The sequence below is a fragment of the Primulina eburnea genome, chromosome 14 (genome assembly GCF_022965805.1).
Source record: "Primulina eburnea isolate SZY01 chromosome 14, ASM2296580v1, whole genome shotgun sequence".
Taxonomy (NCBI): Eukaryota; Viridiplantae; Streptophyta; class Magnoliopsida; order Lamiales; family Gesneriaceae; genus Primulina; species Primulina eburnea.
The window spans coordinates 31,011,255-31,035,982 of record NC_133114.1 but is presented as its reverse complement, the minus strand read 5'-3'; the positions used below and the strand labels follow the sequence as shown (position 1 = coordinate 31,035,982).

Genomic DNA, 24,728 nt, shown 5'->3' with positions numbered 1-24,728 from the left:
TTGGAGTTATAACCATAAAGAACCTACTCTAAACATTATATCTTGCCTATTATTCCAATTATTATTATTTGGTCCCTCATGATGTTAGTGTATTTGTGAGGATCAATGGTGAAAATATGCAGAAAAAAACACCTTTTTTTTTATCATGTGTAGGAACAAATAGTTCTGTTCTGATGAGTTTGGACAAGTTAAATTTCGGTTTTTTGTCCATTTAGGGATAGAATCACCTCTCGTTATTTTTTTTTATTATTTTAATTAATTTAACATTACCAAATAGTTTTCACCTCATTCTAATAAATCCTAGCACACAACACATATACGTTTGAATGTTTGTATATATTTTTGTGTAAAATATAATTATGTTAGAGTTATATTTTTAATTCAAAGTCAATAATTGAGTTTTTATTTTATTACATTTTATTTTAAAAATAATAGTAGTATGTGGTAAAATATATTTGGCTAAAAAATATATGGCTTTAAAAAATATATGGCTTTAAAGACAAATATGGCTAGAGAACATTTAACTATCTTATAATTCATTATTAAGAAATCGGGCTGCAAAAAAACCCCGTTAAGTTTAAGGCCCAGGCTAGCCCGTATATTAGTTCCGCTCCAACTCGCTACTCTTTTTAGAACCCTAGTTGGGTGCAACAATTTTGTTGTTCAGCTCTGCAGGGATCGGGGAGCTCGGAATCTCCCGCCGGCAATCATGGGTACAATATGAATCTGCAGATTTTTCATGTATCTCAAAGTGTCCTTATTCTGAGCTTCTCTGACTCCTATTCGTGTGTGTTAATCGTTGTACATTAGAAATTAATAATATAGTGATTGCTATATGCTTTAAGCTGGCAAAGGATATGTCTTACTACTGAATTATGGGGTAGATCAACGCAATGACTACTTGATTAGGTATGAGCATGGAAGACAACCAGCAAACACAAAGATGTTAGAAGCTGGGACTTAGATAGTGCGTAGAGTGAGAGTTCGAGGAGGTAATGTGAAATGGCGTGCTTTGAGGCTGCTTACAGGAAACTACTCTTGGGTTAGTGAAGCTGTGACGCGACGAAAGACGCGTATTTTGAATGTTGTTTACAATGCATCAAACAATGAGTTGGTTAGGACAAAGACTTTGGTGAAGAGTGCGATTGTTCAAGTGGATGCTGCACCATTTAAGCAGTGGTATCTCCAGCATTATGGAGTTGACATGCGCCGCAAAAAGAATGCTGCTGTGAAGAAGGAAGGAGAGGTATATGAGCATTCTTTTTCCTTTGATCTTTGACAACACTGCCTATTTTTCTCTGTCAACTGCTCGGAATAGGTTTCTTTAATTCAGAGTTGAAAAAAAGAGTTTATGCAACATTTCTTGTTATATCTTGATTAACTGTCATGAAAATAAATGGTTGCTCTGTAACTCAATTGATAAGTTTTTATTGTTTTATTGGTTGTGGCTTTAGGAATCTGATGCCACTGCTACAGAGGAGGTAAAGAAAAGTAAACATGTTCAGAGAAAAGTTGCAAAGCGGCAAGAAGGACCGCAAGATTGATCCACATCTTGAGGAAGAATTCAGCACTGATCGTTTGTTGGCTGCAATCTCCTCACGTCCTGGCCAGTGTGGACGCGCAGATGGGTATATAATCATATTTTCCATTTACTCTTTTGGCCAGAATACATGATTCATACAGTCGACTAATTTCCACGTTCACACTGTTTTACACACATCAACTTCCATTTAAAATATCTTATAATGATTTTATTCAATTCATGGGAAGTATTCGAAAAAAACAGCTAACGATCTCCTCCAATATGATAATGAACTTAATAATATCGCTGGAAATAAATACCATTTCACTAATTAATCATACTGTAATGGGTTTGAACAATTCCCCAGAACACGTAATCGGTGTTGTTGGCTGAAGTTCTTCGATTTCTTTAATAACTTGAGCTTTGTCTGATTCAAACATCTCATCCTCTGCATAACAAATTATATACGAGATTATGTATCCATATAATTATCATGTACTGGTAAATCCAATGGTTGAAACCGCAAAGGATCTATGCATGTTAGCCGATATAGGAAAGATTTAGCCCTTAGAAATTTGAATCCTACATCTAATCCATAAAATTACTTGCCACCATACTAAAAAAAAACAAGTGATTCATTACCTTTTTCAATGGTAAAGCCATCGAAGAAGCGTAGAAGCTTACTTCTGTTTGCGCAAAGAACGTTGATAATATCAGCGGGTTTGCACTGGTTAGCCACGAAAAGCTGCAAGATGGACGGACTGATGAGTTAGAGCTATAAATGGATCAGAAATGGCAAGTTTCATATAATTTTGGCAAATGGTTTCATGTTTTTAAAGCGAATATACCTTGAAAACATGGAAGGCATCAATCTGTATGTTCTTCTGTGATTCCTGCAGCATCAAATTTTCGCTTATTTACACAATATTGTGATCGAGTCTGCTGGTAAGTGATACTAGAAATGGTTTTACCCTCAAAAGATTCATTAGTACTCTCATGTTATCTTTCGAGCTGACATAACGTATCATCACGTTAGAGTTCGAACGATCCAGCAAAATATCTCCCAGGAGCTGAAAAAAGCAGTACTGGCAAATCGTCATCAATGATTTCAGACAAAAACATAAGGCATGACCCGTTAGGAATCCAAAATTTGTACCTTGATTGCATATCTTCTTGTCATGTAATTTGTGGATTCCAGCAACTTAGAATTGAATTCAGCTGAAAAACTGCAGGAATACACATAAATGAAAACATCAAAACTTCTTGGAATGTTTTCTGCTTAGGAAAAAAAAAATCATGTCATTTTATGTTGCATGCTGAGGAAAGAACATACCCAGCGGGTGTTTATGGCTAGAAATTCTGAAACTGTTGACTTGTGCCTTGTAAGAAGCTCCTGCAATATATTGCAGAAACCATATGAGTAACTAGGTTATTAGACATCTTATTCTTGGAAAGTACATAAATCTAGGACTTTCACAATGTGCATGCAACTACCTTAAAGGTTGTTGCGGCATCTGAAGCAACATCGAAATTCGGAAGTTGCACGTAGTCGAAAAACTTCTTCAAATGCTCAGACTTCAAAACATATCTGCAGGGATGATACAAATTAACCAAGAGTTTCTTGCACGTATTAAAGATTTAACACTTGAGGTGATACCTGGCGATGACTTGATGTCGTATCGACTCCTTCAACATTCCTCCAAAATGCAGGGCGTTTACGGGATCCTCATAACTATATAAATGGGAAGGGAGTTAATCATTAATATGTAACTATTAAGAGCAAAACACATTGCTCAAATATATGTGATTATGAACGAAAAATCACTGCAAAATCAAGGGTAGCTCACCCAATTATCAGCTGATCCATAAGATCAAGATTGGCTTCCAAGTAGTCAGAAGCAATCAACCGCGACTGAACCGGCTGTCTCTGCAAATTTGCGACGACTTGAGTTGCGTCTTTGCGCGTCTACGAAGAAAATGAAACCCCCGATAAGTTATCAAGAACCAAAGTGGTATCAGTAACTTATTATTCTGCATTACTTAACAAGTAATAAAATAAATAATATGCACAAAAAAGAAAAAAAAAAGAACAGAATGAATAATATTGTATGTAGTTTGCGTACTTCAAAGTTCAATTTTGGGAGAGTCTGAATGAGGAGCCGAAGGGTATCTTCGCTGAAGAACTCTTGAGTCAATTGGGCACAAGCTTCTGCGACGGGTTCGGAATCATCAACACCATATAGAATCGACTTCATCTCCCTGATAAGAGCATCTAATTGCTCCAACTGAAATCAGAAGTTCTCACTCATGAATATTAATGTATCTCAAATTCAGAAATAATCCAAAGATCCAGAAAAATTATTGCAGGAAAAGAAAATCCACGTACGGCCACTCAGTTCGACTCTATCGTCCGAAATGGATGAATCTTTTTTGGGAATTTTCGTCAATCTTTAGCTTTTGTTAGGACGAAAACAAATTAAATACTACTAACCACCCCTCCAATGTGAAAATAAGAAGAGAAAAGTATAAAGAAAAAGATTGTAGTCCCATGCAAGAGTACTTAAAAAGGCATGCGTGTACCAGCGGATCAAACAATCATATATCACCATGCAGTGCCGAAACATAACAATATATATACAATGAATACGGAAAAAAGGGATAATAAATCATGAGCAACCTTTTCATCTCGTTTAGGCTTGCCGGCGGTATCTGTGGCAGAATCAAGGTACAAGAGCAAAGACCTGGTGTTACGTACGACATCGACAGGAGTCCGAGGTTTCTTGGATTTGAACAGATTCTTCATGGAAGCCGTGCGCAAAATCTTTGGAACAAGCTTCTTAAAATTCAAAGAAGAACCCGACCTCTTCATAGGCTTGCCATCTTTCTTCCTCTCCTTGTTCGCAGCGACTGAAATCTCTTTCCCCGCTGATAGGGAATGAGATTCCGCCGGCATGATCGATTTTACAAAGAACCTGTCAAGGTTAATGGACGCTGATCGAGTCTCATGTGCTGTTCGGTGTCGAGATTGAATAAGAAAAAATAAATAAAATGGGATTGAAAAAAGTTTTGGTTATGGGGTTTGTGGCTGTTATTATTACATTACATGGAAATGGTCAACGCGAGAATGAGAGACTCCATATTCGGATTTCTGTGGTCGGGTTGAGTTCTTGTGGGAACTCCGAACTCATAGGAAATCATGATAATGTGTCTTTGTGCACTTTGTCTGATTTACTGTAGTTTCCTAAATCCTTGGACTTTATATTAATATCTCCATTTTGGTTTATTTCATAGTAGAGTATTATCCCCATAATAGGATGGATGACCAAGATTTGACCATGAATATATAGGGCCTACTTTTTTTTTTTTGAAATTGTATGTGTACAAGATCTTATCTGTTGAAATGAAATGAGGTTAGTACCCACATAGGTAGGATCTCATCTGCCTCCATTTTGTGTACTTTGTACGGTTTTTCGCTTGTTCCCATGAAAGGTCAGAGTTATTCATTTATCAAAGCTCTCCTTTTAACCTAAAAGGCATATAATGATTGATTAATATCGAATATCAACACTATTTCTCCACACTATATTCTAAATTTGATGGGAAAAAAAACTAAAAAAAAAAAAAACTCAATTATGAAATTTGAATAGAAAATTTTAAAAATATGCGTACATGTTTCGTGTGGAGACGATGATCAACAATTTGAATAAATTTTAAATGATATTTGTTGTATAATTGATTTTGCCATATTCTTGAAATATTTTGGATCTTCACAACATTAAAACATATTATTTCATAAAATGTATGATGTTTCTTTGTCAAATGGAAACAAAATAAGTAAATATTAAAACCAAAGCATTCGTCTATAAAATCTAAATGTTGTTTATAGTGTAAATAACATTTTCACCTTTGAGATCGGGTTTTCATATATTATTATATGAAATGCAATATCAGCTAGAATTCTATGAATCCACATTTTAATATTTTGACTTCGTTTCATAATTTTTTTATATCTATATCATTATATTAATAAAATATTAAGGCTCGCGAACTATTCGCGAACTATCGAACAAAATAATATGGGCTCGAGTTCGGCTCGAAAAAAAGTTCGAACATGTTCGAGTTCGGCTCTAGTTCGATAAGTTCGAATACGAATCGAATATTTATCGAGCAAGCTCGAAAAGCTCGCGAACATATTCGGTTCGTTTGCACCCCTAGGCAAAACAGAGAAATTAATAATTAATTACAGATGCAAGCAGGCAGACGTCCATGATTGATATTTGTTTTATTTTTAGTATGGGAAATTTCAAAAGAAAAAAAAAAGATTGTATCTTCCACAACTAAGGTTTTCTTATGCCACAAGTACAAATCTCCCTTCTTTTGAGAGTAATTATCATTGATACAAAATACATATAGACACGTTATATTATAATGTAAATTATAATTTTATGCATGATGGATTTTTTAATGAAATATAATTATGTTGAATTAAATTTTGTTTTTTAGTTTCTACTTCTCTATATGTCACTTTATTATGAAAATAAGTATATTAGGACAAAACTTTCTCTTAAAAAAATTTAGTATGTTTTAAAACCAATTATATTTAATAATGTGGATGAAAATGCAACTTCTCACGAGTGAAATGTGATACTTCTCATTAATGAGAGAATGTAAAATTAAGCTACAACAAATTCCATATAAAGTACAATCACGCATATCGAAACTTCATAGTAAAATACGTAAAACAAATAATATAATTTCACACAACTAGAATAATAATAATAATAATAATAATAATAATAATAATAATAATTCTCCCATAATCAGTTCTTACATCTGATCTCCAACTGTCAGCATATTTACAAAATGCAGATTAATATTCACTCCATAACTTCAAACACAATTAAACTGCTAACAGAAGAAAGCTATTTAACCTTCCGAGCAGCTTTGCATTACATATTTGAGACTAAGATAGTGTCTAACAACGCTGGTTAAAATCAACACCATGTATCTGCAAATCATAATATAAACCATAGTAATTTAACCTTGAATTTCATGCGTCGACCAAGAAAATTATAAAATATTTTCGATCAGACAAGAAAATAGCATATTCCATTTCTGTGCGAGAATGATTGTAGACGTATACGGGTTTGTTTGGAGCAGAGCTAATGACCCTACAGGAAAACACTTTTGCACATTCAGTGAAGGAGCATATTGAGAGGGAAAAGTCTACTCGCTAATTGAGACAAAATCCCAACATTGCATAAATTGGATATTTAGGAAAAGTAAATTCCTGGTATTTGTGACAAAAAAAAAGAGGAGAGAAAGAACACAATCAAATGCGAATAAGTATGCTCGGAAGAAAAAAAGAGGAATTGGTTACAACACGTGAAATGAAGACAGAAGATATAGAGAGTTTATGGCAAAGCAATGTCAAATAGAAAGGAGAATATGCATCATGCATGCAACTATTTTTCCAGTTTGCTGTTGCTTTTGGTTTTACAGATAATAATATAAATTAACCAGCAATTGAGTGTGACAATTGCAATCAATACCTTTTAATTAGCAGTCAGTGTAGTCATCATGATTTCTTAGATAAGTGAAGCCGAGACAATGTATCAGGTATCCCCAGGGCTGAAATGCTTTCACATCCAAGAAGGCCTTGTAATTTTACATCACATGTGATCACCATCGCATTTGAAGGATCCTAAGAGTAACACAACACATTTTGAAGAAAAAAAGTGAGAAGTAATTCTCTGCTAGTAATCCTGAACAAGAAGAATGGTGAGCAAATATCAAAAGAAATCACGTGCCCAAAAAAGGGCACAAGCTCATAGGATTCTAGCAGTTTGAAGGATATGAAAAAGAGAGCGATTTATAACTTATCAAGACTCACAGAAATGATAGCCACTCTCTGAAAACAGAAGATTACTCAAACAGTTTGCCCCACTCTTCATCCTCGCTAAGCATAAAATCGTAGCTAAAAAAATGATTGGCTATACATCTATGAGTGCATCATAGTTCTATCTATCTTCTTAGGAAGGCAAGGTACATAAGTTTCTGATGAATGAAGAAATTGTCAATAACTGGGGAAAGAAACCAGGTAAGGTTTCTTAAAAAGAAAAAAAAACAGGGGGAAAAGAGAATTGATAACTCTTGTGAGAATTATCAATGCACAGAGAGAGAGTGAACATTTTTTACACATTATACATTGTTTACAGTACTTGCTTAAAAGAAAAAGACTGCTAATAAATCATAGACTGAGAGTGAGTTCGGATACAAAAGTTGTAGCTTAAAAAAGTTTTTGAATAAATTCAACTTTTTACGTGCTTCTATTAAAAAAAAAAAAGAATTGGTTTTGGCGTTTTGATAAATGTTAAAAAGTTCTTTTGTTTTAAATTTTAAAAAGAATCAGCCATAAAAGCCTAAAACCATAAATTTCAACTTCTAAAAAAACATTTTTTAAGTGCTTTGTTAAAACGGTTATTGTAATCAAACAAGATATTTTTTTAGATATATTTTTTTTTATTTAGAAAGGTGCTTTTGACGTATGAGATTCTTCAACCAAATGGGTTCTGAATTCTCACTTGTCATCTGTGAATTTATACACGTTAGAATGTCATCTGTGAACTTATACAGGTTAGAATGTCATCTGTGAACTTATACATGTTAGAATGTTTCAATAGAACTCTCTCAAACATGCAAGCTGAATTACATTAAATTAAGCTCAAATATAAATTTAACTCTTGAGACATCATTGATAATCACTATAATTTATCTGAGCATCATTCTAAATTGCTTTTCAATTACCATAACAAGAAAAAATCGTGATGACAAATCCAATGATAAAGCAAAAGAGAAACAAATTATATCACTTTATCTTGCTACGTACTTCGAGTTGGTTAAGCTTTATGTACTCCCACATCTGCCTTAATACTTCTGCTTGTGACATCTCCCGCTCATCAGTTCCGAAGAAAATGGCAAGAGCCTCAGATATCAGAACAATAGGAACAGGGTCATCACTTTTACTCCCAGATTCCACATCAGCCTTGGGTATCTTACTATATTGTGTTTTCTGTTCTGTAAAAGTAACAAAATCATATACTATCACAATTAAAGCTGCCAAAATGAAAACACAAAACCAATTGCCAATCAGATCCATACTTGTTGGCTCAAGCGGTATTATATGCTTAGCTAGCAATTTATTCATTTTGAACATGTCAGTACAATCCGTATCAAACACCAAACGGAGATCGTCGTTGCAAATTATCTTCCTTTTGTTGTTGGGATCTTGAAGGCTGTGTTTCCTTATGTAAGCCCATAACTGTTTCACGATCTGCAAAATACTCCTGTTATGGGAGGATAAAATGGATTTTGTTATGGAAATAACATAGGGCAGAAAAAAAACCTCAGTCCTTGGCAAGGTAGGTTGTCCAACAATTACTTGAAGCTCGGGAGAAACACCGCACAGTTTGTTCAAGCCACCTGGACCACCTCTTCTTTTTCGCACAACTGGAACACTGTCAACACGTGGTACATATAGAGAACACACATCATAATTCCTAATTCTAAAGCTATAAAAAGAACGGAAAATCAGCAATTCCAAAAGAAGATTAAATTATTATTGGAATGCATTGATTCTAGGAGTCCACAAGTCCATTGTATTGGCGTGATTGTAAACATTAAACCATATCATGCCCTAGCTCTGCAGTTCAATTCGGTTCACATACTAAAAAACCCTTCTTTTAGGTAAGATCAGAACAGAACAGAACAGAGACTTTATGGAATCAAGTTAAAAGCATCACGGAGATGCAGTTTCCAATTATGTAGCATTATGCTCACGTACAAAACAAATCCTAAATTTTTTTTTTTTATTTATGAAATCATTATGAAGAAATCAGCTTGAATATAAGAGAAGCCCTACAAACAAAGAAAAATAACAACCACATACACCTGAAACGGAAGGGGAAAAATGATGAAACGCCCGTGTGGTTAGTGCGTAGCAGAGGAGCCGATTCCAACAAAGGCAAGACAAAATTCTTTACCAAGAAAACATCTTCACAAAAAACATGTGTTCTTTTTCTTAAAGATAAGATTTCAAAAGTTAACAAAACCACCTTTCTTTGGCGGAGGTGTTAGCAGTTGGAACACTAGTTGTCTTCACCGACGGAGGTGGCGGGAGCTGCGAGGAAAGTGGCGGGGATTGGAGCGGCAAGCCAAAACCGTAATCCACCGTGGACTGGTGAACGATGAAATTTGGGGCAAATTGTGGCGATGAAACGGGATTAAATTTAGGGGTTTGGTGAAGGGCAAAACCGTCCTGCTGCTGGTTATGAGGTTGCGACTGTAGTAGAAGGAAATGGTGGATCTGGCTACGAATGAAGTCGATTTTCTGACTCAAATCCACCCCTAATTTAGCCTCCAGCATCTGAACGACACCGTTTAGAGAGGTGAATGAGTTGACGTCACGGAGGAGGGACTTCAGCGCCTCCGCTATTTCCTGCTCCCTTACAGCCATTGCCGGCGGCGTTACTGCTGCACCTGTCTCACTCATTAGTTACCAATTCACCCCTCCGGCGCGGCTGCTGCTGCTGCTCCCTTTCTACACTCGAAAATATAACAGAAATTAACTGTCCTCTCCAGACAAGCACTTTCTATGAAATGACCAAATCACCCTTCCTTCTACCATTCTTGGTTTCTACGGTTTATGATAGCCAATGGAAAATTGACACGTTATGCTGTGCATGGATTCTGCGTGACAGTATCGCCCCCCCCCTGTCGATTCTACCAGATTCAGTGTCATTTTATAGTGGGCAAGGATAAATTATCCATGATCGAGTCATGTATCTGAACTGATTCAAAAAGCAAATAATTTGTGATTCCAACTCATTTTGTAGTGATAAATCATTTGAGTTAGTTAGTAGTTTAAAAATCACGTTAATTAAACCAACCACACTAATTTGTGTGACATGCTCGCTCAATCAAGTGTAGCATATAATTTTATTATTATTTATAGGACCAAATGTTAACATTTCACTAAAAGTTATAACTAATAGTAATAATATAACTTTAATATTTTAAATTTTACATCAACACGAGCAACATACTTCTATTGTTATTTTAACATGAGAAATTATTGAACTTTCCACGTTATTTTAAACATACCTATCATGACAACATCTCTTTCTTTTGTTTGTGGTAAAAATATGTTGTCTTTGCCTCCATGTAATTTTATGGTTTCTAAATACATATTGCTTTCCTAAATGGTGGTGATCCATTCCATGTGGTTTGGATGAAAATCTGAAACAATTTCTTTTATATAAGAATAAAATTTTTAATTGAATTATTTTAAAAGAGAGGAATAAAATTTGTTGGTGAAAAAAATTAAAAATAAAATAAAATTTTGAAATAGAATAAATATCATCTGTACGAATAAGAAATTAAATTTACATAATCTTGGTATTTTAAGTAACAAATAATTTAGATCCCAATAATAATAAACCAAGTATTGAGGTGGAGTTGAAAATATTATCCTTCTATAAAACTATTTTATTTATAAAGTAGATATATTGTGAGACGGTGTCACGAATCTTTATTTATGAGATGAGTCAACCCTACCGATATACACAATAAAAAATAATACTAGCTCTTAGCATAAAATATAATACTTTTCATGGATGATCCAAAAAAGAGATCTGTCTCACAAAAAACGACTCGTGAGACCGTATCACACAAGTTTTTGCCTCATTTTAGAACTCCCGAAAGACTTGAGAACTTGCGATTTTCTTTCCCACATGTTGGTTGTAAGAGACAAAAACAAAATCAAATCCCAAGTATACAATATCGGGATCAAATGGATGGAAAGATATGGGTTCTGGCTTTCAATCCACTGATGCTATCATGTACATCTTGGAGAACGCCACATAGTCGGCTCTATGTTACAAAGACCAATTATCTCCAAAACCATAATCATTCAGCACCCAAATACTCAGATTTTCGGCATCAAATTCTAAATATCTCAGACGTCCTTGGTGCGTACCGCACCTCATCATTTGGCCATTGGCCCATGGGTGACGAGGAAAAGCGCTGAGACGGAGTTTCGGGTTTCTGTGGGGATCATATGCAATTATCCTACCCGATGAAGAATTCCATAAAGATCAGTGAATGTACTCTGCACGAAAACAGGGTCAAGTTCTATATTTGTGGGCACGATGTAGACCTTCCAGTCACCAGTTTTCGAGAAGAATACTTCGAATTGAGAACGAGACGCCACATATGCTACTGGCTACTGCAGTATAACTTGCGAGAGCTTCATCATTCATTTCAGTGAGAAATACCCAACCAGATGCATGGAAGAAGGACAACACACTGCTTCTCGACAGGATTTCATACCAACTCTCAAATTATACGGTGAACACTTGCACAAAATCAGCCCATTGCTCACTCCCAATACCCTATAGGAGTTCATGAGTAGGTTATAATCATCGTTGGATTGGGCATTTGAGCTCACCAGAATGCAAATCCATCAGCAGTTTGGCTTCCCGAACACCACGATGCATAGAACAATCATAAACCCCTTGTGAAAGAAAGGTCCAACAAGCGATGTTGATTCTCGAGCGTCATATGTACAAAGGAAGTAAGAGCTCAAAATAATAGAATGTCATCCCTTGTAAACAACTTTAAACATAAACAACACCGACGGAAGTCTGAGTAGAACCTCTGTCAACTCAACAGCCACTCCGGAAGATCAATGTTATCACCGTCCAATTTCTCAAACTAATGATTCTCAAAATGGAAAAAAAATTGCTGATTATAGAAAGCTCTTTTCTATGTTAAAACAAATTTTTATACACCAAAAAATCCCGCGTACTTTTAAAAATTATATAAAATCAAGAAATCTAAAACATCAAAGCTTCCAAATTGATTGTGCAAACATACTACACCACTTCACTTGTATTCCCAACAGAATAGAATAAAAACCCAAAACAACGCGGTTAGATGGATCGGAGCTGCAGCGGATGGGGTTTTCTCAGATTGACAGATTTGAGTTGAGAGAGAGAGAGTTTGGCTTTTTAATTCTCGATGCGTACGTTAATATATATAGGAGCAGCCCCGAGGAGTTAGCATATATAGGTGAAGGATTAATGAGAAGATATTGAGTGGATAAACTGACAGTTAGGCATATACCGACGCCATCTCCGCAAGTTGCCTTTCCAGACTTACATCAGGCTTCCTGGAGAAGCCCGGTTGATATTCAATATTCACGTAATAGCATAGGCAGGCTCTTGCTAGCTAGACATGCCATTACAAAACCAAATCGTAGTCTATTGAGACTTAAAAATTTTAGATAAGATTTGATTTTTACATTTTGTAAATCAGATGTGAAATTTCGAATCTTTGACACAACCCTTTTTCTTCTTGTAGTAAATTTAATATCTTGGAATGCATAGAGCATCACGAGACACGAAAACTCCCAATTTTCTGTATTATGAATGTGTGGTTGTTGTTAATCTTTCTTTTCCAAGCCATTGTTGAGGAATTGATGGTTCCACTTAAAATTCGTGTTGGAAATAGTAGCAAAAGAATGTATATATTTGAATGGTGAAAATTGGAGAGTATTTAGAGGTTAAGGAAATTGCGGTAAGCGTTAGCAAATTTGCTGCGCTGTTGCTTTTAGAACAAATTGGGCAAAATTTGTTGTCCTGGAATCACAGAATCTGATAGCGAACTACTAGTATATTTAAAACAAAATTTGAAAGAGAATCTTCAAGGCGAAACCGCTCATTTTCGAACGTTTTCAAACCCAATTCTAAATCCGAAAAACGCAGAAAATGGAGATTGATTTCGCCCCGATAACTCGGTGTTCCAAGGAGCACCAGAAGATATATCAAGATTGGTTCTCTTTCGCTGATTCAGGTACCCACTGTAGTTTTTTGTGCGCGGGGATTGAATTCTAATGGGATGATTTATTTTTTTGATGAAGCACTGATTTCATATTATGATCAGATGGAGATGGGCGTCTAACGGGAGGCGATGCCACCAAATTCTTTTCCATGTCCGGTTTATCTCGTGAAGATCTCAAGCTGGTGATTCTTTTGTTCTCATGTCCCACTTTCTTTGCTCGATTTCACGTTTTGAATGTTTCTTTGAAAAGTACGTTTTTGTTGTTCATTTGTTGTGCTTGTTATATTCTTTCCACAAGGTCTGGGCAATTGCAGATACAAAAAGGCAAGGCTTTCTTGGGTTGAAAGAATTTGTCACGGCCATGCAGGTTCCGATCTTTTCCCTACTTCGATTAATGGTGGGATATCAGCCTTTTGTAATATTTTGATTGATCTGCAGTTGATCTCTTTGGCACAAGCTGGACGTACTCCCACCAGTGATATTCTAAATGCTGAAGGTAAGTACTAGAGAATCAGATTCTTTTGTTCTTCGAGTTAAGTCAGTCTATTACATTTTTGTTGGTTTTTATAAGATACATAACGTGCTAATCACATGCAGTTGACTTTGAAAACTTGCATCCTCCTGCCATGGAAGGTCTGGATGTCTGCCTTGATGTAAGTATGTGGCATCCTTCTTCTGTAGATTTGGCATGATAAAGTAATTTTAAAGCGGAGCTCTTTTGGTTCTACATGCAGAAAATGAAGCGTAGACTTGCGAAACAAAATGGTGAGATTCTGGAAAATACGTTTCCATGACAATATTGGTAGTAGGGCTATTTATATATACCGTGCTTTTAATGACTCAGGTGCTCCAAAGGTGCAGCCTTCTGCTAATTGGTTTTCATCAAAATCTTCTAAGAAGGTGACTTGACGCGTCATAGATGCTTTAAAAACTTCTGTTTGTTTAATGATTCATTACTCTCTGAACATAAGTCCCAAGTATCCACGAACTTGAACTGCTCCCTTTACTGCAATTTGTGTATTGCTTTTCCATCAATCTTACATGGTCCTTTAAAATATTGGATGTATGTATGAATTCTCATGTCTTCCATCTCTTACAGTCTGCAAGAATGTGCTTACGTTGCTCAGTTATGGTTTTAGGTATCTTCAAACTCTGTAACTTCCATAATTGATGGCTTGAAGAAACTGTATGAAAAGAAGGTGAAGCCCCTGGAAGTAACATATCGGTTTAATGACTTTGTTTCTCCCTTACTGGTAAGATTTAATCGTTCAGTTCAATGCGTTGTGAAAAATGGGGAATTAGATCGAGCTAGTGATTAGATGTTACTTCTAAATGACCTAAACCTCTCTTATATTTGTTGTCGGTTGGAAGACAAACAGTGACTTTGATGCTAAACCAATGGTGATGCTTCTGGGTCAGTACTCCACAGGGAAAACAACGTTCATCAAGCATTTGCTTCAGAGTAGTTATCCAGGTATCTGATAACCTTCTTTGGAGCATTCATCTATCTTCATTTTCCTTTTGTTTTCTGAAGTTATTAGCAACTAAATAACTTTATATCTCAGGATCCCACATTGGACCAGAGCCTACAACAGATAGATTTGTGGTTGTCATGGTATGTTTTTTTGTCGTTTTTCCTCCCTCCACTGTTACGGTATATTTGAGCTGCAGCATTTAAATCTCAAGATATATGTTATTTGGTTCGTACCTCCTATCATTGAATGAACATTAGTTCTAGTTGTATTGGATCTTCTGTCGTTTCCACGATTGTTTCGGTACATTAGTTATTGATGTTTTAACATCCAGAATGGACCTGATGAGAGAAGTGTTCCAGGGAACACAGTTGCTGTTCAAGCAGATATGCCATTCAATGGCTTGACAACTTTTGGAACTGCATTTTTGTCAAAATTCGAATGCTCACAGATGCCACATCCTGTGAGTTACATACTTTTCTTTGAGATTTTCTTGATGCCTTTTTTCCTGTTTAACTTTTATAGTTTTGATGGTAATTAACAGCTACTGGAGCACATAACATTCGTGGACACTCCCGGAGTTTTATCAGGAGAAAAGCAACGAACACAGAGAAGTTACGAGTTCACCGGTGTAACATCTTGGTTTGCTGCAAAGTGTGATCTCATCCTACTTCTATTCGACCCCCACAAACTTGATATAAGCGATGAGTTCAAACGAGTCATTGGATCTTTACGCGGTCATGATGATAAAATACGCGTGGTTTTGAACAAGGCTGACCAAGTTGATACACAGCAAGTATGAATCAGTAAATAAAAATTTTCAAGACTTTAATTTGTTCCTTATGTTATTCACCAATCACCGGTAGCAAGAAAAATTATATACCCTCCTATAACCTGAGTCCACTGCTTCTTCTTTTTTCTTGCAGCTTATGCGAGTATACGGAGCATTGATGTGGTCGCTCGGGAAAGTTCTCAATACTCCTGAAGTTATGCGTGTTTACATAGGGTACGTTCTCTTCTTCCTTGTTTATTGTGCAAAAAAGTTATGATCAGGATGAATTGTGAATTTGAAATCCAAGAGGTCACCAGTATTTGTATGTCAAGCCAACTCAGCTTTTAGGGACAAACTGATGGACAACATCTCTTTTCAGTTCTTTCAATGACAAGCCTATAAACGAAGCTACTGCTGGTCCGGTCGGTAAAGCGCTTTTCGAGAGGGAACAGGATGACCTTCTTTCTGATCTGAAAGACATACCAAAGAAAGCTTGCGCTCGTCGTGTGAGTATGATATCGTTGTAGCTCGAGCCCGGGATGGATAAAGAAAATACCGATACTAGGGGGAAACATGGATTTTTTTCAATATTAGAGACTTTTTTATGCATGTTGGTTGTACAAGGCTGGGAGATGATTTTCTGATGTTCTTTTTCAAACATTGTGCAGATAAACGAATTCGTTAAACGTGCCAGGGCTGCGAAGATACACGCTTATATCATCGGTCATTTGAAGAAAGAAATGCCTGCAATGATGGGCAAAGCCAAGACACAACAGAAACTCATCGACAATCTGGCTGACGAATTCGCAAAGGTTCGTTCACTATCCCCTCTACCTACATGTGCTGCACGAATGGAAGCTTATCATTTTTACTCGAAATTTCAGATTCAGAAGGAACACCATCTCCCACCTGGGGATTTTCCAAATGTGGAAGAATTTAGGGAGATTTTGAGCTCCTACAACATAGATAAGTTTGAGAAGTTGAAGCCTAAAATGATACAATCTGTTGACGACATGCTTGGATATGATGTTCCCGACCTTCTGAAGAATTTTAGCAATCCTTATGATTAAAGTTGAAAATGTTATTTGCTGGAAGCACAAAGGGAACTTGTATTATTAAGAAGATGCTGATGTTCTTCTTGAGTAATATGTGATTTAATTTCGGGTTATATATGCTTCGTTGCATCTGTTTGGTGTTCTTGAATTAGATATTATATTATTTGAGATTCAATGGTGAGTTTTTTTTTTTTTTTTTTTTTAAGTTGGTGATATTGGAATAAAACAGTTTGTTCGTTCGTATTTAAATTTTTATAATAACCCAAATTACATTACAAAATGGAAAAGTATTGATCAGAGTTTTTCTTTTCTTTTTTTGCAAGTCATTGTGCTTCGAACAAGGGAGGTAATAGTTTAAAAATTTTTCGACAAAAAATTGTGTGGGACGGTTTCACGGGTCGTATTTTGTGAGACGGATATCTTATTTGGGACATCTATGAAAAAATATTATTTTATATGCTAAGAGTATTATTTTTTATTGTGAATATTGGTAAGGTTGATCCATCTCACAGATAAAGATTTGTGAGACCATCTCAAAAGAGACGTATTCAAATTTTTCATAAGAAATTTCAGTAATCTCTGAATTTAAAAGGAAAATAAATAATATAAGAAATGGTGAATGCAGTATTTATGGGCCTTAGGAAAAGACCTTTTAGAGTTGGTCGTTTGATTTTTATTGGGCCTTGTAATCAAGTCCAGCAACGAAGAGACCCGATTCAAACGTCTTCAGACACTAACGGGGCTCCGTTTCTGACACTTTTGCCACGCCCAAATCCCCCTTGGATTAATACGAATCGGCGCCTTTTTCTTCGGATTGAAGGTGAACTGTTTTTTGTTTCGAATTTGATGTGAATTCTGATTGATATACAGCGGCAGATATTTACTAGGGAAAATTTAATTGGGACGGCGTGTGTGTTGTCACTGCAGGTTGTGGGCGGATGAAAATGTTGCCACGGGGGATGAAGAAGGCTGTTACAGACAATCCTAAGAAGGTTGCGGATTTGATTGACCTTGTAAATCTGCCCTCGACGCTGAGAGAATTCATGGGTCAGTCTCAGAGTTCCCAATTGAACTGCTTTAGGCATGTGTGGTCATATATCAAGCTGAACAATCTTCAGGTTAAGTCGCGAATGTGTTTTTATTTTTTCCTGATGCAGCTGGGGATCATGATGACTCCTGAATCGTGTCCCTTTGTTACTACTTTTGTTTTTATAAACTTTAATTCTTGAATTCTTTGCCTTCTTGCGAAAAATGGAGCTTCCTCGTCCTTACATTTGGCTGTAACTCTTATTCTGGACTCTAGAAGTCTTCATGCACTCTGCAAGACTTCTATTTGAGTTGTTTTGGCCCTCCCCTCAGCATCTAACAAGCTCGCATGCCTTTCCCTTTTCCAGGATCCGAGCAATAAAAACATTGTGACTTGTGATCACAAGCTGAAGAACATTCTGTTGGGCAAGCCTAAGGTAGAACTTACTGAACTTCCCATGTTGATCAGGTTGCATTTCCCAAAGCAGCCCAAGTGATTCTTGCAAGTTCATTAAAGTTGTTAAGTGTTCATTTACCTTCAAATGCACTCAAGAATGAACTCCTTGTCAAGGCAAGTGTTCATTTTTTCAAATGATGTAAGTTGTAAGGCAAGTTCCTGCATGGAGTGCTGAAACAATCGTCATAGTAGTTCATCTTCTGGCCATTGTCATCAAGAAAAGAACTTGTAGTTTTTTTGTTATGTTTGCTCCTGGTGGTTGTTTTAATTTTCTAAAGTGATGTTGTACTAGTATATACAGGCTTAAATTGATGTTCATCTCCTGGTGGCTGTTTTAATTCTCTGCATCGTTTTTTTCTTTTTGTTTCAACTAACCTCTGAAATTAACCAGAAGAAGTTGAGATTTTTTAGTGTTACCAATCTTCGGCATGCCCTTGTACTGCCACAAATTGAAATCTTATTATCAAATGAGATCAAAACTCATGGATTAATGATTCATTCTACAAGCAAGGAAAGACCCACCACTTCCTCACCTCCTTGGGATGGGTTTAAGTTAACTACCCCAAGCTAAATCTAAAGCAGAGAAATGTTGGGGGATTTATACATGTGAGAGAGTAGACATCAAAGAATGTAGTATCATTGCATACATTTGTAAATGAATTAAAGGCCTTATTGTGACCACAAATGTACTGTAAGAGGAAAACTTTTTAAAGAAACACTTGTTTGTCAGAGATATTCGAAAGGCATCTGCCTATGTCATTTGTTTTCTCTGTAGACTTACTAATAAAATGCAGCGAGAGATGTTCGGACAGCATACTCTGCTATTATGGCGTTTGTTTTCTCAGTGGGGTGGAATGAATCCCAAAACACATATTTGTTTGCATCTGAACATGTGTAGGGATTGTGTTCATTACACAAATAGCTCATCTCAATCATTCCAGTTCCACAACATGCAACCGCTGCTTTTTCAAAACCTGCATCAGTAAGTCGGAACTTCAGGTCACGCCTACTTGATGGGGAAACATCTTTTATGGGTAGATGGAACGTAGTTTTGGTAATAGTTAGTTAACTACTCGTAAAAAAAGGCTTGATACCACATACTAAACCAAGAAATATGTTTCATTGTGTACTGATTTTTAGCTTTTCTGTTGCCACCCCTTATCTACCTATCATACAATGAATTATCATGGCAAAAAAAATGCATCTATCATGCAATTTGATTGAGCTGAAATAATTAGGTACGACTTACCAAAAGAATGGGGGTTTCGAATCATATCATAAAGAATCGCGTATGGATCTGTGAGCACCAGTTGAAGTCCAGAAAGCTCCTTGTTCAGTGTTTCAATCAATACTTGCAACTTCTTATTGAAATCTAGGGACACGTTATTGTATTTTTCTATACAACCTCCCCCGGATGCTAAATTTGTGGTTCTTTCCAGAGGTAAACAACCCATTGGAGGCAGCCCAGTTATGGATATCTTCCGTGCTCCAAGCTGGTAAATCTGAGTGATGAAAGTAGAAGCTATACCTGCCAAAAATTTCTGGTACTCTTCAACAGAGTACTTTGATGGTCTATGCGGAAGTAAATAATAGTTCTCTAAGAAATCATTTGTTCCTATGCTGATAATGTACAGAGCTTCACTTATGACCTCGTCTGCCTTAACTTTACCCAGATAGTCTCGTAGCCGCCGCTGGTACTGTTTGTAGTAATCTAGTTCCTTCCATAGAGGAATTACTTGCTGCAATTTGAGTTGTTATTGAGGTTAAATTAAAGCATCAGTTTATATGTCTGAGTGTGTGTGCGTGCGTGCTTGCATGCAAGCATCATTTCACGTTCGAAGTTATGATAAGTTCTTCATTGTAAACAGATAGAGAAGCATCTAACTCGTGTTTATATGCACATGGTACTTACAAGAACATTAGACGTGAGATTATCATAACCAGTTCCAGCGGAAGCAAAGCAGACACCTGTAACGAAATCCTTGATATTGTACGCTGGATCCAAGTAAGCTGGTATGGTTTTCTTTATCCCAAAAGCCTCTGCTATAAAATCTGGTGGAATCCTACCATTGGAAAACCGACCAGTGGCTTTACCTCCATCGAAATCCCGACCATAAGGCCTGAAGTTACTCTTCAGAACTGTGGGAATGTAATTATTGTTTCCAGAATCAACCGTAGAATCTCCAAACACGATAATGGATGAAACTTTAGCATCAAGTTCAGGGATTTGCTGCAGAAACAGTAGGACTAAAAAAAGTGAAGCCATTTCCATATCGCTGGCTTCTTGATTGGAACTGCTTTTGCCTTTTTAGGATATAAAACCAATTTTTATCAAATAATAATGGTTAGTTGTGGGTTGCATTTACGAGGATAGGATATTTATTGTCAATGATGAAAAATTTACTGCCTTTTTAACTGTTCTAGCAAGATTCCCACTCTCAAGTCGTGGAGGTAGATGCGACCAAAAACATAACTTGTGGGAATCATAAAAAAAGTATTACTCCTCGTTTTTATTACAAATATGAACAAAATCAACATATTTTATAAATAAATATCCTATAAGACCGTCTCATTAAAAACTCACTCTTAATAATTTGATTTAGCTGTGTATGTTCAATTCTTGTGATAATTGTATAAACGTAGATGCGTGCGAGAAGGGTTTTGCAAAACTTGTTCACCATATTCTTCACCTGTGATACGCTTCTTAGTTGGTGAGACAACTCATCGTGATAATAGTTCGCAACTTTATTTTATGTGATGCGTATGAACCTCTTTCAATTCTCAACCAACTTCTGTATTCAGAGTTTTTAGTTCAAAATAATTTTGATATTTTAATGCCTATTTTTATTTTTATGGACGTAGACTTATTTATTATTATGAAATTATTTAAACAAGCCAGTGCCCATCATTAATTATTTTTTTGATCGTAGTGCCAATCATTATTTCATTTCAATCCATATTAATACTGCACTGTAGAGAGGGGTCCAATCCTTGGAAATAATAATAATTATTATTATATAGTTTTTCAGTGTAGGGGTGCAAAGAGAGTCGTTTTGTTTTCATTTATTTTGGGCCCAGTTATACAAATGGACCTGGATTCCGAGCCCATATATCAAAATAAAGTCCATCATTTTAGGCCCACATTACCACTATTATGCACCAGTTGACCATATCCGAAAAACTTGTCTTGTATTTTTAACTCTTTTAATTATTAATTTAGTAACATTTTATTTAATTTTATTTTTAATACGTAGTCAAAATAAGGAATTTTAGATGGTTCTAAAAACCTATAGAAACGGTTCTAAAACCTATAGAAAAACTCTAACTTTCGGTACTTTATATACCCCGGCCTCGATTAGTTTAAGATACGCTCAATCTCGACTAGAGTTCAATTCGAGCTTTTATTATGAAGCTCGAGCTCGACTCGCTTAAAAATTATTAAACTCGTAAATCGGCTCGTTAATAACTCATTTATCATGTTTAATGAGACTGACTTGAGCTCGGTCCGTTCAAAAATTATTAAACTGCAAATAACTTGAAAGCGGCTCGTTAATAACTCATTTATCATGTTTAACGAGTCTGACTCGAGCTCGACCAGACATACAACTTGTTAAATAAGATAACTTATCCATCTATTTAACCAATTTATTTTCGAGTTCTTCAAACATAATTAGCCAAAAAGTCGACTAAGATATATAATTTAAGAGGATTGACTTATCGTTCTATAAGTATTTCAATCGTTTATTTTACCCTCAATTTTCAAAATGAGACAATACAAGTTATTATACACTCAAGTCCAATAAACCAGTTGAGATCGACCGTGCACATAAATGAGCCGAGCTCGAGACAAGATGATTATCTTTAAACTTGAGAGGACGATTCGATAACCTTAAAAACGATCAGGAACCAATTTTTTTATGGAGTGGCGAATAGCTCGCTACCTATAACTTTAATGGAGATCTTCTAGCGTTTTTGCTATATTTTTGGGGATAATTAACTCATTTAACAATGGCATCCTTTTGCTGTTGTGCTGTCAGCCAGCAATCTCCTCTTTATTCCCCGCTGCGATGTTAACATTGCCGCCCCACAGCTAATCGGCTATGTCGGCGACCAGGATAGCTATCCATTTTCGAGGATCGCGTTGTCCCGGTGCCGCAACTCGCCGCTCCACGTCTGCCGCGGTGACGGAAATACTTCTCCACTTTCTCTAATCAGTTAATTTACCCCAATGGTCAGGTACTCTTTTGATTTCCCTTTTTCATTTGTTCTTGATAAAGGGAATTTTGGGTTTTGCTAGGGTTTAGGCCTTTTGCTGGTTGTGTTGAAAAGTTGGTATCTTTGCAAGTTTTTAGTGTTCTTTTACGGTGTTTGTAGTTTTCATTCTTGCTAGCCTACCCTTAAACATTTTCATATCGCCAAGTTGTCGGAGGGAGACCATTTGAGGATTTTTTTTACCTGAAGCATAATTTTCTGTTAATATCAGTCATTTATGATATGCTTATTTCTGTAGCTTGCTGTAAAAATTTAGGATTGAGTGGCCGTTCCATCTTTTATCTAGCCATTGGTTTTAATCATGCGCTTTCTAGTTGCCTTTCATTTCTCTGTTACTAATTACTATGGATTTTGAAATGAGGTAATTCATCATAATGTAGCTAGTTCGATTGATTAAATTTATTTGAGGTATTTGACTGTGGTGGTTGGAGTGTTTATTCGTATTGTTAGAGGTATTGTGGGGAAGAGCTTTAGCTTCCTAAGGTGAGGCTTAACGTTGTGGCGATCCTTCTAAAGGTATTTATTACCAGATGCATTGCCTTGTATTTCACATATTTGTTTTCGGGATAACGGGGCTGGAGCCTGGATTTCTTTCAAATTTTTGTTTCGAAACTTTAGACATGTCTCTGCGTGGTTCATTGAAAGTTTCGTTTTGTTCCCACCACAGGCAGGATACATCCCGCATGACAGAGCTATAAGGCCAGCGGAAGTAGTTGTTACTGTGGCGATTAACAATGAGGAAGCTGAAATAGGATCCCAGCCGTGAGACATACCAGCGCACAAATTGTGCTCGCGACCAGGACGTACTGAGATTTGGTGGTTATTACTTGTGAATTACACGCTTCATGTTAGTCGAAATTTTGAACAAGCAGAGGCAGAATTGAGATGTCTATTTGATTTATCCTGATGTAGTGACGAGATATCCAAGATAAGCTTTCTGATGAACTTGCACTATTGTGGACTTGAACCCTTTCAAAGTCGAGACTGGATGCGCCTTGTGCATCTAAAATTCGAAACGCTTATTGAAACACAGCCGAAGCTATGTAAAATTTGGTGAATATTTAGTGAGCGGTACAGCATCTAAGCAAATAGCCAAACAGGCATTCAAGAAAAATAATCTGCGCCTGATAGAATTTTGGCGAGGATTTATAATTACAACCCTTGGCTAACGATCACGCTTCTTTTTATCTTTGGAGAACAAGCCGTCGACGGCAATTTTATTTGAGTCACACTGATCTTCACTAAGTTCCTGCAAATTTAATTGATTTCCAGAGTATCAAATGGAAAGATTACAAGTTATTTCTTTTTTTATTATTTTTTTAACAGAAGCAGGAATCCATAGCTTAGAAATAATGCTCTGCAACTTGACTTCGATCTTGTCTGAGAGAATTTTTGGGGGCATTGAAGTAAAGAATGTTGACTACTGACGCACCTGAACTTCATCAATGTAGAAGAAAACACACAAGCACAAAGGAAACACGACAAAACAAATGCAAAAACTACACACACAGGAAACACAAAACAAAACAAATGCAAAAAATAAGTGTGGAAAAGCGAAAAACCTGAGTTTCCTCAGTAGAGATATCTCCGTTGCTAGCATCACTACCATTCCTGAAGCCTTTCGTTTGATTCCTTTCGCTTAATTTGTCTTCATTCCTCAACCTTTCAACGCTTTCTGTGTCTCCCTTCTCGATGGGAACGACCTGCAGCGCCAACGATAAAGACCTTTACCCAACTCCAACCAAACTCCAAAATGAAAAAAAGAAAGTGCGCATGGAAAAAAACCCACATACCGGAGTGTATCGGAAGCGGCGTTTCCGGGGTTCATCAGCTCCGATGGACAGTGGGGTCCAGCGGCAGAGGAGGAGCGGAGGCCCGTCGTTACGGTTGTTCCCACTGGTGTTAGTGGGACGAGAGCTGACCCACTGCTTCTTCCACTTTCTCACAGGACCGCTGAACACCGGCGCTGCAGGGCTGGAACCGTACCTCGACGACGCCCGGCTCTGTCTCGAACCCACTCCTTCCATTTCTTCTCTCGGATTTGGAGTTCCAATCAAAATAATGAGGTGGGTCCTTTATCTAAGAACTGGTGGAAGAAGTAGGAACATGTTTAAAGCATGATCAGGAATCGAGTCTCGCAAGCGATAGTGTGGAAGTTTAATTCTCTAATGAGGGGGAGCTACTTGTGCGCGATGAAGCATAAAATCTAACTACTACTGTTTGGTTGAGACATCATGATTTAAGTGAGCAA

At 36.6% G+C, this 24,728-nt stretch overlaps 6 protein-coding genes, 1 long non-coding RNA gene and 1 pseudogene across 9 annotated transcripts; 4 read left to right on the top strand and 4 right to left on the bottom strand.

The window, feature by feature from the left end:
• Positions 1–709: 709 nt before the first annotated feature.
• Positions 710–1,703, top strand: LOC140811343 (small ribosomal subunit protein eS8-like; annotated as a pseudogene).
• A 29-nt stretch (positions 1,704–1,732) lies between these two features.
• On the bottom strand, positions 1,733–4,723 carry LOC140812964 (putative MO25-like protein At5g47540). The gene is made up of 11 exons (XM_073171353.1): positions 4,200–4,723; positions 3,646–3,807; positions 3,370–3,488; positions 3,180–3,254; positions 3,017–3,110; positions 2,856–2,915; positions 2,679–2,747; positions 2,494–2,592; positions 2,371–2,415; positions 2,165–2,267; positions 1,733–1,970 (listed from the first exon to the last, which is right to left on the bottom strand). The coding sequence occupies exons 1-11, from the start codon at positions 4,473–4,475 to the stop codon at positions 1,858–1,860; spliced, it is 1,215 nt and encodes a 404-aa protein (XP_073027454.1). The 5' UTR covers positions 4,476–4,723; the 3' UTR covers positions 1,733–1,857.
• A 1,575-nt stretch (positions 4,724–6,298) lies between these two features.
• Positions 6,299–10,182, bottom strand: LOC140812794 (uncharacterized). 2 transcript variants are annotated; one of them, XM_073171155.1, is made up of 6 exons: positions 9,637–10,182; positions 8,928–9,039; positions 8,684–8,855; positions 8,412–8,599; positions 7,075–7,226; positions 6,299–6,693 (listed from the first exon to the last, which is right to left on the bottom strand). In XM_073171155.1, the coding sequence occupies exons 1-5, from the start codon at positions 10,071–10,073 to the stop codon at positions 7,101–7,103; spliced, it is 1,035 nt and encodes a 344-aa protein (XP_073027256.1). In that variant the 5' UTR covers positions 10,074–10,182; the 3' UTR covers positions 6,299–6,693; positions 7,075–7,100. The 2 variants fall into 2 exon arrangements, with proteins under 2 accessions (XP_073027256.1, XP_073027255.1); XM_073171154.1 differs by having other exon boundaries at positions 6,299–6,530; positions 9,637–10,181.
• Positions 10,183–12,709: 2,527 nt separating this feature from the next.
• Positions 12,710–16,913, top strand: LOC140813326 (EH domain-containing protein 1-like). Its single transcript, XM_073171822.1, has 16 exons — positions 12,710–13,435; positions 13,526–13,605; positions 13,722–13,790; positions 13,862–13,919; positions 14,021–14,076; positions 14,158–14,188; positions 14,268–14,323; positions 14,563–14,676; positions 14,795–14,897; positions 14,989–15,038; positions 15,230–15,358; positions 15,440–15,691; positions 15,822–15,901; positions 16,047–16,173; positions 16,336–16,479; positions 16,552–16,913. The coding sequence occupies exons 1-16, from the start codon at positions 13,351–13,353 to the stop codon at positions 16,735–16,737; spliced, it is 1,620 nt and encodes a 539-aa protein (XP_073027923.1). The 5' UTR covers positions 12,710–13,350; the 3' UTR covers positions 16,738–16,913.
• A 495-nt stretch (positions 16,914–17,408) lies between these two features.
• LOC140811787 (upstream activation factor subunit UAF30-like) lies at positions 17,409–18,523 on the top strand. 2 transcript variants are annotated; one of them, XR_012113532.1, is made up of 4 exons: positions 17,409–17,542; positions 17,650–17,840; positions 18,117–18,319; positions 18,357–18,523. XR_012113532.1 is itself a non-coding variant. In XM_073169856.1 (3 exons), the coding sequence occupies exons 2-3, from the start codon at positions 17,661–17,663 to the stop codon at positions 18,243–18,245; spliced, it is 309 nt and encodes a 102-aa protein (XP_073025957.1). In that variant the 5' UTR covers positions 17,409–17,542; positions 17,650–17,660; the 3' UTR covers positions 18,246–18,523. The 2 variants fall into 2 exon arrangements, 1 of the variants encoding a protein (XP_073025957.1); XM_073169856.1 differs by having other exon boundaries at positions 18,117–18,523.
• A 303-nt stretch (positions 18,524–18,826) lies between these two features.
• Positions 18,827–20,581, bottom strand: LOC140811785 (GDSL esterase/lipase At4g26790-like). Its single transcript, XM_073169854.1, has 3 exons — positions 20,118–20,581; positions 19,455–19,944; positions 18,827–19,179 (listed from the first exon to the last, which is right to left on the bottom strand). Exons 1-3 carry the CDS (start codon positions 20,475–20,477, stop codon positions 18,986–18,988), a joined length of 1,044 nt encoding a protein of 347 aa, XP_073025955.1. The 5' UTR covers positions 20,478–20,581; the 3' UTR covers positions 18,827–18,985.
• A 1,496-nt stretch (positions 20,582–22,077) lies between these two features.
• On the top strand, positions 22,078–23,793 carry LOC140811788 (uncharacterized). The gene is made up of 2 exons (XR_012113533.1): positions 22,078–22,441; positions 23,145–23,793. It is a non-coding gene; the product is annotated as an uncharacterized lncRNA (long non-coding RNA).
• On the bottom strand, positions 22,290–24,597 carry LOC140811786 (uncharacterized). The gene is made up of 3 exons (XM_073169855.1): positions 24,271–24,597; positions 24,040–24,180; positions 22,290–23,726 (listed from the first exon to the last, which is right to left on the bottom strand). The coding sequence occupies exons 1-3, from the start codon at positions 24,502–24,504 to the stop codon at positions 23,643–23,645; spliced, it is 459 nt and encodes a 152-aa protein (XP_073025956.1). The 5' UTR covers positions 24,505–24,597; the 3' UTR covers positions 22,290–23,642.
• Positions 24,598–24,728: the final 131 nt, after the last annotated feature.

Bases quoted from the DNA above. Each gene is read 5' to 3' on its own strand.
- LOC140811785 (XM_073169854.1), bottom strand. From the start codon at position 20,477: ATGGAAATGGCTTCACTTTTTTTAGTCCTACTGTTTCTGCAGCAAATC. The intron at 19,945-20,117 runs GTAAGTACCATG...CTCAAATTGCAG, and splicing joins ATCTCACGTCTAATGTTCTT to CAAGTAATTCCTCTATGGAA. The intron at 19,180-19,454 runs GTAAGTCGTACC...TTACTGATGCAG, and splicing joins TCGAAACCCCCATTCTTTTG to GTTTTGAAAAAGCAGCGGTT.
- LOC140811786 (XM_073169855.1), bottom strand. From the start codon at position 24,504: ATGGAAGGAGTGGGTTCGAGACAGAGCCGGGCGTCGTCGAGGTACGGT. The intron at 24,181-24,270 runs GTATGTGGGTTT...TTGGCGCTGCAG, and splicing joins GCCGCTTCCGATACACTCCG to GTCGTTCCCATCGAGAAGGG. The intron at 23,727-24,039 runs GTTTTTCGCTTT...TTAAATTTGCAG, and splicing joins TCTCTACTGAGGAAACTCAG to GAACTTAGTGAAGATCAGTG.
- LOC140811787 (XM_073169856.1), top strand. From the start codon at position 17,661: ATGAAAATGTTGCCACGGGGGATGAAGAAGGCTGTTACAGACAATCCT. The intron at 17,841-18,116 runs GTTAAGTCGCGA...TCCCTTTTCCAG, and splicing joins TCAAGCTGAACAATCTTCAG to GATCCGAGCAATAAAAACAT.
- LOC140812794 (XM_073171155.1), bottom strand. From the start codon at position 10,073: ATGAGTGAGACAGGTGCAGCAGTAACGCCGCCGGCAATGGCTGTAAGG. The intron at 9,040-9,636 runs GTGGTTTTGTTA...ACGTGTTGACAG, and splicing joins AACACCTCCGCCAAAGAAAG to TGTTCCAGTTGTGCGAAAAA. The intron at 7,227-8,411 runs GTACGTAGCAAG...TGTTACTCTTAG, and splicing joins TAAAGCTTAACCAACTCGAA to GATCCTTCAAATGCGATGGT.
- LOC140812964 (XM_073171353.1), bottom strand. From the start codon at position 4,475: ATGCCGGCGGAATCTCATTCCCTATCAGCGGGGAAAGAGATTTCAGTC. The intron at 3,111-3,179 runs GTATCACCTCAA...TCATCCCTGCAG, and splicing joins CGACATCAAGTCATCGCCAG to ATATGTTTTGAAGTCTGAGC. The intron at 1,971-2,164 runs GTAATGAATCAC...TTTGTTATGCAG, and splicing joins TGGCTTTACCATTGAAAAAG to AGGATGAGATGTTTGAATCA.
- LOC140813326 (XM_073171822.1), top strand. From the start codon at position 13,351: ATGGAGATTGATTTCGCCCCGATAACTCGGTGTTCCAAGGAGCACCAG. The intron at 13,436-13,525 runs GTACCCACTGTA...TATTATGATCAG, and splicing joins GTTCTCTTTCGCTGATTCAG to ATGGAGATGGGCGTCTAACG. The intron at 14,189-14,267 runs GTGAGATTCTGG...TTAATGACTCAG, and splicing joins TAGACTTGCGAAACAAAATG to GTGCTCCAAAGGTGCAGCCT.